At 35.8% G+C, this 16,461-nt stretch overlaps 1 protein-coding gene across 11 annotated transcripts in view; it reads right to left on the bottom strand.

Annotated features, from left to right (window-relative positions):
- Positions 1-3,844: 3,844 nt before the first annotated feature.
- Positions 3,845-16,461, bottom strand: part of LOC105468283 (neurobeachin like 1) — a 211,202-nt gene continuing 198,585 nt past the window's right edge. For all 11 annotated transcript variants that reach the window (XM_071073225.1, XM_071073223.1, XM_071073222.1 and 8 more), the window contains 2 exons: positions 15,431-15,566; positions 3,845-11,590 (listed from right to left, as the gene is read on the bottom strand). In XM_071073225.1, the coding sequence (XP_070929326.1) occupies positions 11,489-11,590; positions 15,431-15,566 (238 nt within the window). In that variant the 3' untranslated portion in view covers positions 3,845-11,488. The remainder of the gene's footprint in view (positions 11,591-15,430; positions 15,567-16,461) is intronic.

Below are 16,461 nucleotides of genomic sequence, written 5' to 3'. Positions count from 1 at the left end.
TCAGCTCACTGCAAACTCCACTTCCTAGGTTCAAGTGATTCTCGTGCCTCAGCCTCCTGAGTAGCTGGGATTACAGGTGTGTGCCACCATGCCTGGCTAATTTTCGTATTTTTAGTAGCGATGGGGTTTTGCCATGTTGGCTAAGCTGGTCCTGAACTCTTGACCTCAAGTGATCCACATGCTTCAGCCTCCCAAAGTGCTGGGATTACAGGTGTGAGCCGCTGTGCCCAGCCCCAATTTTTTGTGTTTTTATTGTCTGTAGGATCTTAAATCCTAAATTTCTCCCACTCTTTTCCCCTTTCACTTCACTTTCCAGTCTCCAAAGAGACAATGCCTTTCTGAGACTGCCACATCGAATCCTGCACACTAAATCCATTTTTAATATACGGTACTCTGATCCACTCACATTATTTCACTTTTCATTACTTTTGCACTTAGGGTGGACTTTCTCTCTCTGGGAGTCTCTTTTTTAAAAAATCAATGTTAGGCCCTCCATTTCCCTACTCTCTGCTTTCTTGAACCCACCTTCCTTTTTGCAGAGGTTTACTGTTGAAGCTTGAGATGGCTCTGCTGGAATTTGGCTTTTTTGTATTTTTAATTTGAAGTCTGTACTGTTTGTCTTCTAGATATCTTGAAGGCATAGGGTCGTGAGGCTGTATTTGTTCTTGTCCATCTGTATGGTTTTTTTAGAGGACATGTGGCAAGATTTGAAGTTAGGTAACTGTCCTTATCTTAGGCTCCCTGTAAGTACAGATTCATCCATTTGGATCTGTTTTTTTTTTTTTTTCCCATTCATCCCTTAATTTCCCAACTCCCAAAATTGTATCATCTTCTCTCCTGTTTTCTTTGTCCTTATAGGTTTATGCCTTTAAAAAATCCCTTCATTGGCCAGGCGTGGTGGCACATTCCTGTAATCCCAGCATTTTGGGAGGCTGAAGCGGGCAGATCACTTGAGGTCAGGAGTTCAAGACCAGCCTGGCCAATATAGTGAAACCCTGTCTCTGCTAAAACAAACAAACAAACAAACAAACAAAAATAAAAAGTCTGTCCTGCATACACACGGGTTTCACAACCCATGAATACTGTATTTTCTTTTAAATTTTTGGGACAGGGTCTTGCTCTGTCATTTAGGCTGAGTGCACTGGTGTGATCACACAGCTGGACTTCCCAGGCTTAAGCCTCTCAAGTAGCTGGGACTACAGCTGTGCACCACTGTGCCTAGCTAATTTTTGACTTTTTTTTTTGTAGAGAAAGGGTTTATGTTTCCCAGGCCAAATACTGTATTTTAGATGTGTGTTTGGTTGAAAAAAAAACTGTACAGTTCAAACCCAAGCTGTTTTATATGGTGAGAAAATATAAGCTCCAGTATCATTGTGTGAAACAAACAGATTTATTTGATGCTTGGAATAGTGTTATGAACTTGTTTCACAAAAGCAAGACAGTCTTTTATTTATTTATTATTATTATTATTATACTTTAAGTTCTAGGGTACATGTGCATAACGTGCAGGTTTGTTACATATGTATACTTGTGCCATGTTGGTGTGCTGCACCCATCAACTCGTCATTTACATCAGGTATAACTCCCAGTGGAATCCCTCCCCCCTCCCCACTCCCCATGATAGGCCCTGGTGTGATGTTCCCCTTCCCGAGTCCAAGTGATCTCGTTGTTCAGTTCCCACCTATGAGTGAGAACATGCGGTGTTTGGTTTTCTGTTCTTGTGATAGTTTGCTAAGAATGATGGTTTCCAGCTGCATCCATGTCCCTACAAAGGACACAAACTCATCCTTTTTTATGGCTGCATAGTATTCCATGGTGTATATGTGCCACATTTTCTTAATCCAGTCTGTCACTGATGGACATTTGGGTTGATTCCAAGTCTTTGCTATTGTGAATAGTGCCGCAATAAACATACGTGTGCATGTGTCTTTATAGCAGCATGATTTATAATCCTTTGGGTATATACCCAGTAATGGGATGGCTGGGTCATATGGTACATCTAGTTCTAGATCTTTGAGGAATCGCCATACTGTTTTCCATAATGGTTGAACTAGTTTACAATCCCACCAACAGTGTAAAAGTGTTCCTATTTCTCCACATCCTCTCCATCACCTGTTGTTTCCTGACTTTTTAATGATCGCCATTCTAACTGGTGTGAGATGGTATCTCATTGTGGTTTTGATTTGCATTTCTCTGATGGCCAGTGATGATGAGCATTTTTTCATGTGAAGCAAGACAGTCTTAATGAAGCATGTAACTAACTTGGCTTTGTCCAGTGACTAAGAAATCTTACCAGATGAATTCATGCAGGAAGTTTCCAATTCTAATGAAGCATCTTCAATAAAGTGTAGTACAGTGAATGGATGGTGCTAGTAAAGGTTAATGTTCATCTCTGTTCTTTTGTTATTCTGGATCTAGAGACAAAAGTACAAACAAGAACCTGGAACAGAGATTGGCTTCTGTCTTATTATGGATTAGATTCTATTAATCTTGACAATACCAGAAGGATTAGGTCAGCATTTAGATTGTCAAAGTTGACTGGATAAAAGGTTTATTTTATTTTATTTTTAGAGACAGAGTCTTGTTCTGTTGCCCATGCTGGAGTACAGTGGTGTGATCATAGTTCACTGCAGCCTCAAAGTCCTGGCCTCAAGTGATCCTCCTGCCTTGGCCTCCCAAAATGCTAGGATTATAGGCATGAGCCACCACGACTGGCCCTAAATATTATAATTATGAAAGAATGTAAGTTAAAAAAATTCAACCTAATATACTATTTGGTTAACTACAAATGGAGATTTATGGCATATAATTATTTGCTAAGGGAAAAACTAAAACAATGTTTTTTTGTTTTGAGACAGGGTATTTCTCTGTCAGTCAGTTTGGAGTGTAGTGATGTGATCTTGGCTCAGTGTAGCCTCCACCTACTGGGCTCAAGCTAGAACTACAGGTGCACACCACCATGCCTGGCTAATTTTTAAATTTTTGGAGACAGGGTCTCCTTATATTGCCCAGACTGGCCTTGAACTCCTGGGCTTATGCCATTCTCCAGCCTTGGTCTCTCAAAGTGCTATGATTACAGGCATGAGCCACTGTGCCTAGCCTGTAACAGTGTTTTTAAGGTAGCTCTAAAATGAAAGGCTAAATACCCATTGTTAATATGACAAAAAATAGTCAATTGACATTTAACTTGTGCATATAGGACTACAGAAGAAATTCTGCTCATATGAGAAACAGTGATCAATTTTCTAATTAACAAATACTGCATTCAATCTTTTGTCTACCCAAATAACTTAGCCAAGGATAAGTTCTAATCAGACTCTATGAATTGAGAATTACAAATCAACTGAAGAAAGTAACATCACTTTTTTTTATTTGATTCAAACCCATTTTCATATACAAAGCTAATTTATTATGTACAAAATAAATGGACATTCTTAAAAAGTGTCGGAATACAAATTTCCAAGGGCCTAAAATAAGTGCAAAATTTTCAATTATCTTTAATCATGCTATACAGAAACAAATCAAATATTAGCTCATATACATACAACAAATTTTTAAAAAATAGCACTTAATGTAATAAAACAAAACATACATCATATATATTTAATTTTAAAAGGATGAGGAAGGAAAGAATGTATTGCACCAAACTAACAGTAACTTAACTACAATGAGAATAATAATCAAAATTATTTATACATCTTTATTAAAAATTGCTCAACTTTAAAACATTTTTGGGGGGCATACAAATATCCATGAGTCACAGTTTGCACAGTCAATAATTAGATATAAATAAGGCATAATATTTTCTTTCTCATGGTCAATTCCAGTAGAATAAGTGAGAAGGAACATTTTAAGATAAATACACAACTTTCTGAATTCCTTCAATATTTAAGTAGCAGCACAATTTCCAAGTACTTTTAAAAAAAAGTCATTCTGAATTTTTAGTTATTTCGCTCTGAATTGCTACGTGCGTATACATGCATTCAAGTCACTGTCACTCTCTATAACACTGAAATGCTATTGGAGTCCTAGAAAAACTGACAAAAGAGATGAATTAAATATGTTTCATATTTTTATGCCTCAGTAGATTCATTTTTATAGCAATGAATCTGAGAGAAAATGGCTGTCTAGCCAGATATGATTACTTTTTGCTAAATTTTTTGCTCCAAGTCTATAAAAGCAAACAATTGGTGGAATGAAAGCTATACCTGTTAAGAGTTTCTAAATGGAACCAACCAGCCACATAGTTTCCTAAGACATTTTCTTATGTAAAGCTAATTATAAAATAAGCAGTTAGCCACAAAAAAAGTTTGGTGATGTTGTGCATCAATCACAGTCTTTGAGAGTAGTAAAAAGCAGAATAGGAAAAAACAGTTCAAAATATAAAAGATCTTTAATAGTAAGATCTACTATAACATGCCATAATTTTGGAAGAAAAATAGAAACTATCATAATTAAATCGATAAAAAGTCATCTAAGAAAATCGAAATTCCAAAATTCTGAAGGAATTATTCTTTCCAAAGGAAAAAATAAAGTTATTCTCTTTAATCCCTATATAAAAAAGAGGCTGACAGTTTTTCAATTAAGTCTGACTACTTATATCATCCTACCAGAACCACTTCTTAAAGTGTTTAGTGATTAATATAACTTTAACATTCTGAAGAGCAAAACAATTATGTCTAATACAGACAAGTATCTTTTTCCTTCAAAATAAAGAGAAGCATTTATGAATTTGTAGGTTCAGCCCACTAAATTGTAAAGCACATATGCTTAGTGTCAGAATGTTACCAAAAGAAGACAATCCAAAATAGCATTTTAATGTTGACTAGTACATTGATTACCAGATAATTGCTAGTTTTAATACATCTTAAGTTGAAATACATTATTACCAAAATAAAAATTTTAAAGGTCCAATTGGAATAAGATTTCTTTTAAAAAGTAGTTTGTTTTTAATTGATAAATTTTTAAAAATCCTACCTAAATCCTAATTTTTCATCTTACATTACAATGTTACATTGTAACAGCATTACAAGCAGCTAATAACTCTGTACACTGAAAAATAATTATAAATTAATTTAAATGAGACAGCCATTATATAGGTGGAAACACACACACACACAGACACACATATACCCCTCCACTAACAGTCAAGTTTGAAAAATGAATGGGTAATTTTTTAAATAACAAAATTGTGTTATTACTATTATTGTTATATTTGCAAAATATGTTTCCAAGGAAACATGAAAACCGTACCATGAAAAACAAATACTGAATTAGTAGCTTTCTATTTATTCTTTTCCTTCTGAATTTTCAGTTCATAAATTATGGGCATTAAGACAAAGATAAATATTGTTATTGTTGAATGTGTCCTTTTACTTATCACTAAAGCCACTGGCTTTACAGGTCCAAATCCTGCAGTGTGTTTAGAAATCACTCACGTGTGACAAATGTCAATGAGATAACCACCAAAGGAAGGAGATGTGTCTGATGAATTACTATAATCAAGTAAGAATCTGATAATACAGACACTATTAAATTTTTTTTTTTTTTTTAAATTGAGACAGAGTTTCGCTTTGTTGCCCAGGTGCCATCTCGGCTCACTGCAAGCTCCACCTCCCGGGTTCACGCCATTTTCCTGCCTCAGCCTCCCAAGTAGCTGGGACTACAGGCGCCCGCCACCACGCCCGGCTAATCTTTTTGTATTTTTAGTAGAGACGGGGTTTCACTGTGTTAGCCAGGATGATCTCGACCTCCTGACCTTGTGATCCGCCTGCCTCGGCCTCCCAAAGTGCTGGGATTACAGGCATGAGCCGTGGCGCCCGGCCTTAAATGAGGTTTTTATACAGAAGAAAATCAAGTAACTCCTATACTCTAGGATGGCCTTACATTTCTTAACACAGAAAACAGAATTATTTCCTATTTGGAATTAAACATCTGTTAATGCTTTATTCTCTGTTATACCTATAAAAAATTAAAGATTATTTCTATACAGAGGCTGTACCTGCAAAAGTCATTGGAAGTCGTAGATAATTTATCCAATGCTTTTAATTTGGAAAATTCTATTGATTACAAGCTTCAAGGCTATAAGAGGTCTACTTTTATGTTTTAAATTTAGCATGTTAGTCATGTTTTTTATTCTTCAAAATGTTGCCTAATTCAAGTTTGCAAAACATTCACTGAAAGTCAACAGGAACTAATATTAAACACAGATGTACTTTTCTGGAGGCAAATATTAGTTATAATTTTCAAATGTGAACAGTCTAAAGAGAGTTCATGATAAAAATAATTCAATTGAAAGGAAATTTGGTTGTTTTTGTGGCAGGCAAAACAAAGATAATAAAGCCATTCCAAGCAAATTTTAGACAAAATGTCTCTCAGGATAATGATTAAGTTTATTTCCAAATAAGTCTGAATATTGGATCTGGTTTACAAAGATAAATGGACAAATTTCTATACAGGAAAAAATTTTAAGATATAACATAATAATCCTGAGACATAATTTTTTAATACCAAGAATATCAAGTAAAGAGATTCAGGAAGTCCAAAGCAGTGCCTAGATATCTGTATATTTATAAACTCCATAGAGAAGTCTGATCTGCAATATCCACTAAGAACCACTGGCCTAGAAAATGCTGGACTTAAATTAAAAAAAATTTTTTTTTTTTGGAGACAGGGTCTAACTCTGTCACCTAGGCTGAAGTGCAGTGGTGCAATCACAGCTTACTCAGCCTTGATCTCTAGGCTCAAGCGGCTGAGTAGTTAGGACTAAAGGTGCTTGCCACCACGCATGGCTAATTTTTTAATGTCTTATAGAGGTGGGGGCCCACTATGTTGCCCAGGTTGGTCTTGAGCTCCTAGGCTCAAGTGATCCTCCTGCCTCAGCCTCCCAAAGTGCTGGGATTTAGGTGTGAGCTACCATGCTTGGCCTAGATTTAAATTAAAGAAGGCAGGCTGTGGTCCACATTTTAAATCATATTAAAATGATGACTGATAACACTATATTGTTGCCTAATGTCATCAAGAAAAATACCACACGACTCTGATAAACACAGGAAAACTCTACATAACAATGCTCTGCATGGAGTCAAGTTTAAAACAAATAATATGTTGAGTATATACAATATACGAATTCAGCAAAAAGAATATTGAGAATGGATTTTGTTAAGAGTGATGAAAATGTTTAAGATTGCTCACTTATTGGGGAGAAACAGTTTCAGCTGATGAGAGGAACAATGCGTAGGATAAGCCATGAGTATGGCTGATGATGTAAACAAACAAACAAAAGGAAACAAACAAACATGTTTCATTTCTTATATCCCAGTCAAAAACTGTATCCTAAAGATACGTTCAAGAACCTGTTTCCAGAAGACAGGCTTAAATATATATATATTTGAAAAGATCAATTTTTACACACACATGCTCCCAACAGACATCCATAATATTACATATATTATTTAAGATTAAAATATTTATATTTAATATAGTCCTAGGACTTGCATCTTTTCAGTGGAAAGGTGGTAAAGATAATGCTACTCATTTTATAAATATATAAAAGGAGCTAACTTCCTTAAGTTCAATTACAAGATTTCCTCAGTGATCTCTTTAGTAGTAACAATATAAAATATACATAAAGGCAAAGGTCATATCTCTATCATCATTAAATAAAAATCTGGTATCCAAGTTAACAGTTTCCTCTGACCACTCCTTTTCACACAAAATATAAAATGTCTCAGGTTAAGATTCAACCTTCAAATCTGAATTCTAATTCTGAGAGAATTTTTCTCTTATTCTTTTCAGAAGCATAAACTTGATTTTCAATACAAGTACTCTGAAGGATAATTTTAATATGTCCTAAATAGAGAAAAAGAAGGAAACCTTATTGGTGTTCCTTGCTAATGACAGAATGAACACTTGGTATTTTTTCTTCTACAAAAGGATGCACTGCACTGTGACCCAAAAAAAGTTAACATATTTTAATTTTGTTATTAACTTCTTAATAACAGACATGAGCTTCACAGGCTAAAAAGAAAGACTAAACCAACTGGCCAATCTTTATGTTTATACACTTTCCTGATTTGTATGCCCTGATCTATTTTTTCCTTCTCTCTTTCAATTTTATCTGAGTAATGCCAGAATACTGATTGAAAAGTTGTAAAAAATTTTTTATAAAGCTTCTTTATTCTCTAAGCATGCACAGCTATTACATTTTTTAATACTTGATCTCACTTTCCAAAAGTAAAATAATTATCTTGGTATAAATCTCTCCCTATCACCAGGCTGCTGAGATTATTATTTTCGTCATCACCAGTATCAAGAAACAAAAGCATATAAAAAGTTCTGCAAAGATAACAGACTTTTTTTTTTTTTTTTTTTTTTTGAGATGGAGTCTCGCCCTGTTGCCCAGGCTGGAGTGCAGTGGCATGATCTTGGCTCACTGCAACCTCTGCCTCCCGGGTTCAAGCAATTCTCCTGCCTCAGCCTCCTGAGTAGCTGGGACTACAGGCGCCCGCCACCACGCCTAGCTAATTTTTGTATTTTTAGTAGAGATGGGGTTTCACCAGGTTGGCCAGGCTGGTCTTGACCTCCTGACCTTGTGATCCTCCCACCTCGGCCTCCCAAAGTGCTGGGATTATAGGCATGAGCCACCACAACCGGCCAGATAATGACTTTGTAAGAGCCAACTTGAGATACTATATTCACCAATTGAAATGTCCACCTGTTATTTCATTCTAATGATACTGTTCATTTCTTCCATTATATAATATATAACTAATTTCTATGGGTAACATCTAAATATACCAGAATCCTCAAAAGTACTTCTTTCCAATTATTTTATCTAGTAAGTTTTAATTCAGTAGGCTATACTCTTTAAATGAGTAATATATTATTCAGCTAATAGTTGTTTGCTTATTTTGATAGATAAAATTTAAGTTCCATTCTCTAGACTGTTGCTAGTATTCTCAAATATTTTTCTCTAAATTCCACATTTTTTTTTCCTTTTCTTTGAGACAAAGTCTTACTCTGCTGCCCAAGCTGGAGTGCAGTGGTGCAATCTCGGGTCACTGCAACTTCCACCTCCTGGGTTCAAGTGATTCTCCTGCGCTGCTCAGCCTCTCGAGTAGCTGGGACTACAGGCACGTGCCACCATGCTCGGCTAATTTTTATATTTTTAGTAGAGACGGGGTTTCACTGTGTTGGCCAGGCTGGTCTTGAACTCCTGGCCTTGTGATTCACCTGACTTAGCCTCCCAAAGTGCTTGAATTACAGGCATGAGCCACCACACCTGGCCCACATTTCTGGTTTTTACTTTTTGGAAAAAACAATATAAAAAATAATTCCACTACCTTGTACATCTAGTATTAGTCCAGGTAGGATATCTATTTTATGGTGAACAAAACTTATTTGTACTATAAAGTAAAAACTGCTTATTTCTTCCATCTAAAAAGCAGCATTGTAAAACATCATAAATGTAGGCATTTTTTCTAATTATCTAAGTTTTAGAAAACTCATAAGCATCCAAAATAATTTTCAAATTCAGTATTAAGTAACCTTAAAAATAAAGAAGGCATTTTTACATCAAAATCTCTGGATAAATAACAAAATAAAACTTAGTAGGTTTTGATTTAGAAAAAGTTTCTTAAAAAATCAGTATTTTAAAAACTAAAAATCAATCATGTTAGTTCTGCCGACTTGAAATGTCCTAAAAAACTGTAAGATTAAAAAAAAGATAGCCATGGTGGTACCATGGGTGAAGCACTGGATTGAAACCTCCCATCCCCCACCCCCCAAAAATAAAACAAATGAATAGAAGCCAGTCTCATTTATGCATCATAATTATTGCTATTGAACTTATTTTGAGACTTTTTTCAATACAAATTCCTGAAGTCTTAAGATACCTTGACATTAACATATGTTCTATTTTAAAATTGTTGTACCAGTTTATTTCAGAGTTATTTACCTAAAACATAGGTATTTTTTCCTTAATAAAACAGAGGATTTTTACTTATTGGAAAGAAAATTCTTCTATAGCTTTTTATTAGCCCTGACTCACATCAAATCGAATCTATTCAAAAGTTTCCCTAAACAGAATCCTTTATTTCTTAAATTTTTTTTTACTCACTCAAAAGATTATAAAGAAAAGGGCACTGGATACTGTGGTCAACAGGAAAGCGAAATTGCAAAGGAAAAATTTCTCTTAAAATTCAACTGAGAAGACAGTTGGATATAAGGACATCTATGATTTGTGGAACAAAAACTAATATTATTACTGGTCACAGATCCCTTTAAAGAAAGCCATGTAACCATTCCTTCCTGAAAATGCATTTAACATACAAAATCTCTGCACAGTTTCAGAGGGATTCACAAGTTCTCCCAAACACATGAAATCTCAGATTATTAACACTGGTAGTTGTAAAAGCTCTCTGATCCAACTCAAAAGATAACCTTACAAAAAATCTAAGTTTAACAATGTCTTTGAACTCCAAATTAATCAGACTTTTACTTTAAGATCTTAATAATCAAGCACAACTTAACATTTAACATTACATAATAAAATTAGCTATAATCCTAAAACATGAAATAGAAAATTATAAATTACTATATATAAAAGATTATTTTAAGTTATGTATATCTTTTCAATTCATTCATCAATCACACAGATATCCTAAGTGAAAATTCAACATATTTGGGTATTATTTGCTTGGTGAAGAAAGAGTCAAGAAATTTTGAACTTTGCAAATGTAAATTGTGTTGCAAATGCTACTTAAAAGACCCAACTGTCAAAATCACAATTAGCACTTTTGCTTAATTATATCATTAAGGAAATACATCTGTAAAATGTATCTCTAGTTCCACTTTTTTCTACTCAATTTTTATTATTTAAGGACAATAATAGAATTCAGTAACTTCTCATTAGTAACATGCTAGTAGTAGTAGAATTAGCTAATGTGCCAGTTTCAATATTCTTATTTTATTCTCACCATGCAAACCTGTAACTTTTACTGAGTTTTGAAAATCCAAGTGTGCAACAGATACCTTTAAAATATTATCCCCAATCAGGAGTTCCATAAATAAATTGGTATGTTTTCATTACAGTGGTCAGTAAATAGAAAAATGATTACTTAAGAATGTATTTAAAGCCATCTCTCTCAACTGTCCCATTATCTGTACTCTTTTATTAGAAAAATCTTAAATTTTATCATTTGGAATAACAAGCAATTTAAACCTAATTTTCTCATTTTAGGTTTGTTTTAAAAATGGATACAATGACCTTTAGGAATAGGCCACTAAATCAAATCAAATGTATTTTCTCAAATACATCTTAGTATAGACCAAGAATTAGTTTATATACCACAGCAAATTGTGGTTATCTGTAAATGATTTTCAGGGATAAAAGCCTTGCAACATTGCAGAGAGTTGAGAGATGTGGTTAAAGCAACAAAGCAATAAATAAGGTTTCAGTAATCATAACAGAAAAATGAAGTAACAGTCACTTGGAATCTTGAGTATTATATTCAGTTTCTCCAGCTGAAATCTGGCTGAGCCGCTTGCTCGATCCCCACAGTTTTCGAGAAAGCTGACCTGAACGCATCTGTGTAGAGTAATCCAAAGAAATGAAGAATAAATATTAAGACAAAAAATAAAAATGATATATAAGACACTGATTTTGCAGAGTGAAAAGAAACAAATTGTTAGCAGAATTATTAACACTTTAAAGGTTATTAACAATAGAGAAAGACGGCCAGGTGTGGTGGCTCATGCCTGTAATCCCAGCACTTTGGTAGGCAGAGGCAGGCAGATCACTTGAGGCCAGGAGTTTGAGACCAGCCTGGCCAAAATGGCAACCTCCCGTCTCTACTGAGAATATAAAAATTAGCCCAGTATGGTGCATGGTGGCACACGCCTGTAGTCCCAGCCACTTCGGAGGCTGAGGCATGAGAATTGCTTGAACCTGAGAGGCAGAGGTTGCAGTGAGCCGAGATCATGCCACTGCATTCTAGCCTGGGCATCACAGGGAGACTCTGTCTCTCTCTCATACACATACATACACACATAATAATAACAATAATAATAATGTAAGACTTTTATGCTTATTTTGTCTTTGGTCTAATGTCAATGTGTACATTTCAAACAATTAATGGCCCAGTTATGTCAAAATTACCAGATTCCTTTATTTTATAAATTATCAAAAATATGTATTACTTCATCAAAATCAGCTTCTCAAAACTATTTTTTTAAATTTTTAATTAATTTTTTATTTGTTTGTAGAGATGAGATCTCACTATATTGCCCAGGCTGGTGAAGTCCTGGGCTCAAGCAATCCTCCCACCTCAGTCTCCCAAAGTGCTGGGTTTACAGGTGTGAGCCACCACACCTGGCTCGAAATTATTCTTAATTTTGCTAACAAGACATACAGGTTTGGAGATTTTCTTTTCTTGAATTTGCAGTACTGTTAATGCTAATCATAAGTATAAGAAGAAAGTAAAATAAAGTTTTGATGAAATTTTAAAATATTTTAAGACTTTCAAAAAATAATATTTAACAAGAGAATGATAAAAAGTAATGTAGAAAACAAGGAGAGCATAAGCCATTTGAAGGCAGGAATTGCATTTCATTCACCATTAAATTTGCATCACCTACCATCCTTCCCAGTGTGTAATAAATATTAACCAAATACTAATTAAATCAATGAATAAATAAATGTCCTTTAAAAGTGTTTATACATCCAGGTGGGGCAAAAAACCCCTACGGTTTGTTGTAATTACTTTCTCAAGTGCAATCTACTTTTTAATGGTGATTCCACTTTTTTTTAGAGACAGGGTTTCACTCTGTTGCCCACACTGGAGTGCAGTGGTGCAATCTTGGCTCACTGCAACCTCTGCCTCCTGGGCTCAGGCAGTCCTCCCACCTTAGCCTCCTGAGCAGCTGAGACTACAGGAGCATACCATCATGCTCAGCTAATTTTTGTATTTTTAGTAGAGATAGGGTTTCAAAATGTTGCCCAGGCTGGTCTCAAACTCCTGGCCTCAAGTGCTCCACCCACCTCAGCCTCCCAAAGTGCTGAGATTACAGGCGTGAGTCACCATGCCCGGCCTGCCACCTTTTTTAATGGTCACTTTTCTTTTTGTTTGAGATGGAGTCTCACTCTGTTGCCAGGCTGGAGGTGCAGTGGCACAATCTCGGTTCACTGCAACCTGCACCTCCTGGGTTCAAGCAATTCTCCTGCCTCAGCCTCCCGAGTAGCTGGGACTACAGGCGTGCACCACCACACCCAGCTAATTTGTTGTTGTTGCTGTTGTTTTTTGAGACGGAGTCTTGCTCTGTCACCAGACTGCAACCTCTGCCTTCCTGGTTCAAGCAATTCTCCTGCCTCAGCCTCTGCCTCCGGAGTAGCTGGGACTACAGGCACGCGCCACCATGCCCAGCTAATTTTTTTTTTTGTATTTTTAGTAGAGACAGGGTTTCACCATGTTGGCAAGGATGGTCTTGATCTCTTGACCTCGTGATTTGCCCACCTCAGCCTCCCAAAGTGCTGGGACTATGGGAGTGAGCCACTGCGCCTGGCCCACACCCAGCTAATTTTTGTATTTTTAGTAGAGATGAGGTTTCACCATGTTGGCTGAGATGGTCTGGATGTCTTGACCTCATGATCCCCCCACCTTGGCCTTCCAAAGTGCTGGGATTACAGGTGTGAGCCACTGCGCCCGGCCTAATGGTTGCTTTTCTAGGATATATTTATTGGAGTGATAAAAGAGAAGCTTTATACAAAGTACTAGTGGCTTTGGCATGCTTGCTTTGCAGTTACATTTACAGATGTATTTTCTGAAGCACTACTACCTTACCTGATTTTTACATATGATTTTCACTCTAATAGAATAATATATAAAACTGGTACACAGGGCCGGGCGCGGTGGCTCAAGCCTGTAATCCCAGCACTTTGGGAGGCCGAGACGGGTGGATCACGAGGTCAGGAGATCGAGACCATCCTGGCTAACACGGTGAAACCCCGTCTCTACTAAAAAAAAAAAAAAATACAAAAAACTAGCCGGGCGAGGTGGCGGGCGCCTGTAGTCCCAGCTACTCGGGAGGCTGAGGCAGGAGAATGGCGTGAACCCGGGAGGCAGAGCTTGCAGTGAGCCGAGATCTGGCCACTGCACTCGACAGAGCAAGACTCCGTCTCAAAAAAAAAAAAAAAAACTGGTACACAGTTAAAAATATGTATTAATCAAGATTTTGATATTTTAGATAAAAATAGATCTTGAAATAGAAATATCTTTTCATAACTAAATATGGATCTAGTTCATATTCTACACTGTAGTACAAAGTCTTGCTCTGTCACCCAGGCTGGAGTGCAATGGCATGATACCAGCTCACTGCAACCTCCAATTCCCAGATTCAAGTGATTCTCTTGCCTCAGCCTCCCGAGTAGCTGGGATTACTGGCGTATGCCACCACACCTGTCTAATTTTTATATTTTTAATAGAGACAGGGTTTCACCACGTTGGCCAGGGTGGTCTCGAACTCCTGACCTCAAACGATCCGCTTGCCTCGGCCCCCCAAAGTACAGGGATTACAGGCGTGAGCCACCGTGCCCAGCCACAATAATATTAATTTAATGACACTTTTTTTGTTAAAATAATACGCTGAAAAAAAAGCATAAGGACTAAAGACATTTCAAATATTTATAAAACAGTTTTTTACGATCTTTAACAGGTTATTATAGCCACTGACTGTGTGACAGTAATTTCTTCCCCTGAAATAACCCCGACAGATCCCATATTGTTAGATTTCTCAGAAAATACCAACAGTGACTTAAAAAAAAATTATAATGCTTAATTTAACTATGTAATAACATGAATTATTTGGAAGAATCAGTAAGTTACTAGAGTATAACTACAGTTTTCCTAAGAGCGAGAGTTAGATTTATGATACATGAATATTCAATAATTGATAAATCATTAGCAAGTAAATTTAACTATAGGAAACTCACTGAGAATAAGCACACTATATGGGGATATCTGTAGTTACAAATAAAAAACGATGCTTTTACAAAATAACTGACATATAGTTATGATGAATATTTGTTAAAATTAAAGTAGTTTTATTGTTTGAGCCTATATTTCATTCTTTTGTAAAGGCTCTTATGTATTGAAAATCTAAGTCGTGGTCTTGAATCTAGATTTGGAAGAAATGAATTTTCTTATTCCTATAGAGTGGTAGATAGAATTGCCAAAGATGGGCTTTCAATAATAATATAAACATCACTTTTGAATAATAACTTTATCCTCTTTTTATTTACTGCCTTTTGAAAAATCAAATTTGGTTTTAATTTGTTTATCCCTAATGGTAACTTCTCAATCAGCTGGAATGAAGGAGAACCAAAGTAATCCCCAACAGCATGAGAAATGAAATTATTGATGCTAGGTTTTACCTCAGCAGGCTTGCCAACACCCACTACAATCAATTTGCCGTCTTCTAAACCTACAAGAATATGGCTGCATTCTTTGGTTACACAAACACAATGGATAGGCAGTCGCATAGCTAATGGGTTGATGCTGAGATTCAAACTAGAAGAGAAATAAAAAATACAGACATAATTACATGGATTTATAATGAATTCACAGAATTTTATATCTGGAAAATAAATTAATGCTCATCTAGTTCTGGATTCTAATTTTACAATGTGGGAACTTGTGTCCAGAAAGTCTAAGTGACTCACACAAGGGCCTGTATTTATAGCATTACTTAAAAACACTTGATAAACAGATCTTTTCTCTATTTTTGACATCTATTTTTCTTCTAAACATATATAATCAAACAAAATATCAATAAAGCAAACATGAACCTAAAATATAAACATTTTCTTGACTTTCTAGAGAATCTTACTCTTTTTTCAATTTTCCAACCCATTCTATTATTACTTCAGTTTTTACATCTTATTATTACATTCGTCATTTATCTAAGGTAGTCTTTACGTTCCCTTTAGAGAGATTAGAGGGAAGGTGAGAGACAAAGTAAGGAACACAACAGTTAGATAGGATTTTATATGGATACTAACTAGATTCTTATCCTTAGTGTTATTCCTAAAACAGATAGAAATAAAGTTCCTGTACCAGTCACTGTTCTCTGAGCCTCAGACTCTCAGTGGGCATTTGTTCTAGTCTTGCTCTGATCTTATCCCTGAAATGCAGCACAGTACACACCAAGTTCATTGCTGCTCCTATGTCTTCGTGCTTTATTTCCTCACATATTGACTACCTCCATCTCCAAAAGAAGGCCCTCCCTGTCTTTTCATGTCCATTTAATTCCTACTAATCCTTCATCAAGACTCCTCTGACTACTCAGATCCATGCTAATCCTTAATGTCTTTAAAACTTCTTGTACCTGTAACTGGGACCATATAATTTAGCTCTTAAACTGTTCATAACAGTACACAAATATTGATATTTCCCCAACTAGTCT

This window comes from Macaca nemestrina, chromosome 11 (assembly GCF_043159975.1).
Source record: "Macaca nemestrina isolate mMacNem1 chromosome 11, mMacNem.hap1, whole genome shotgun sequence".
NCBI lineage: Eukaryota > Metazoa > Chordata > Mammalia > Primates > Cercopithecidae > Macaca > Macaca nemestrina.
The sequence above is the reverse complement of the archived record's forward strand: the minus strand, read 5'-3'. Positions and strand labels throughout refer to the sequence as shown.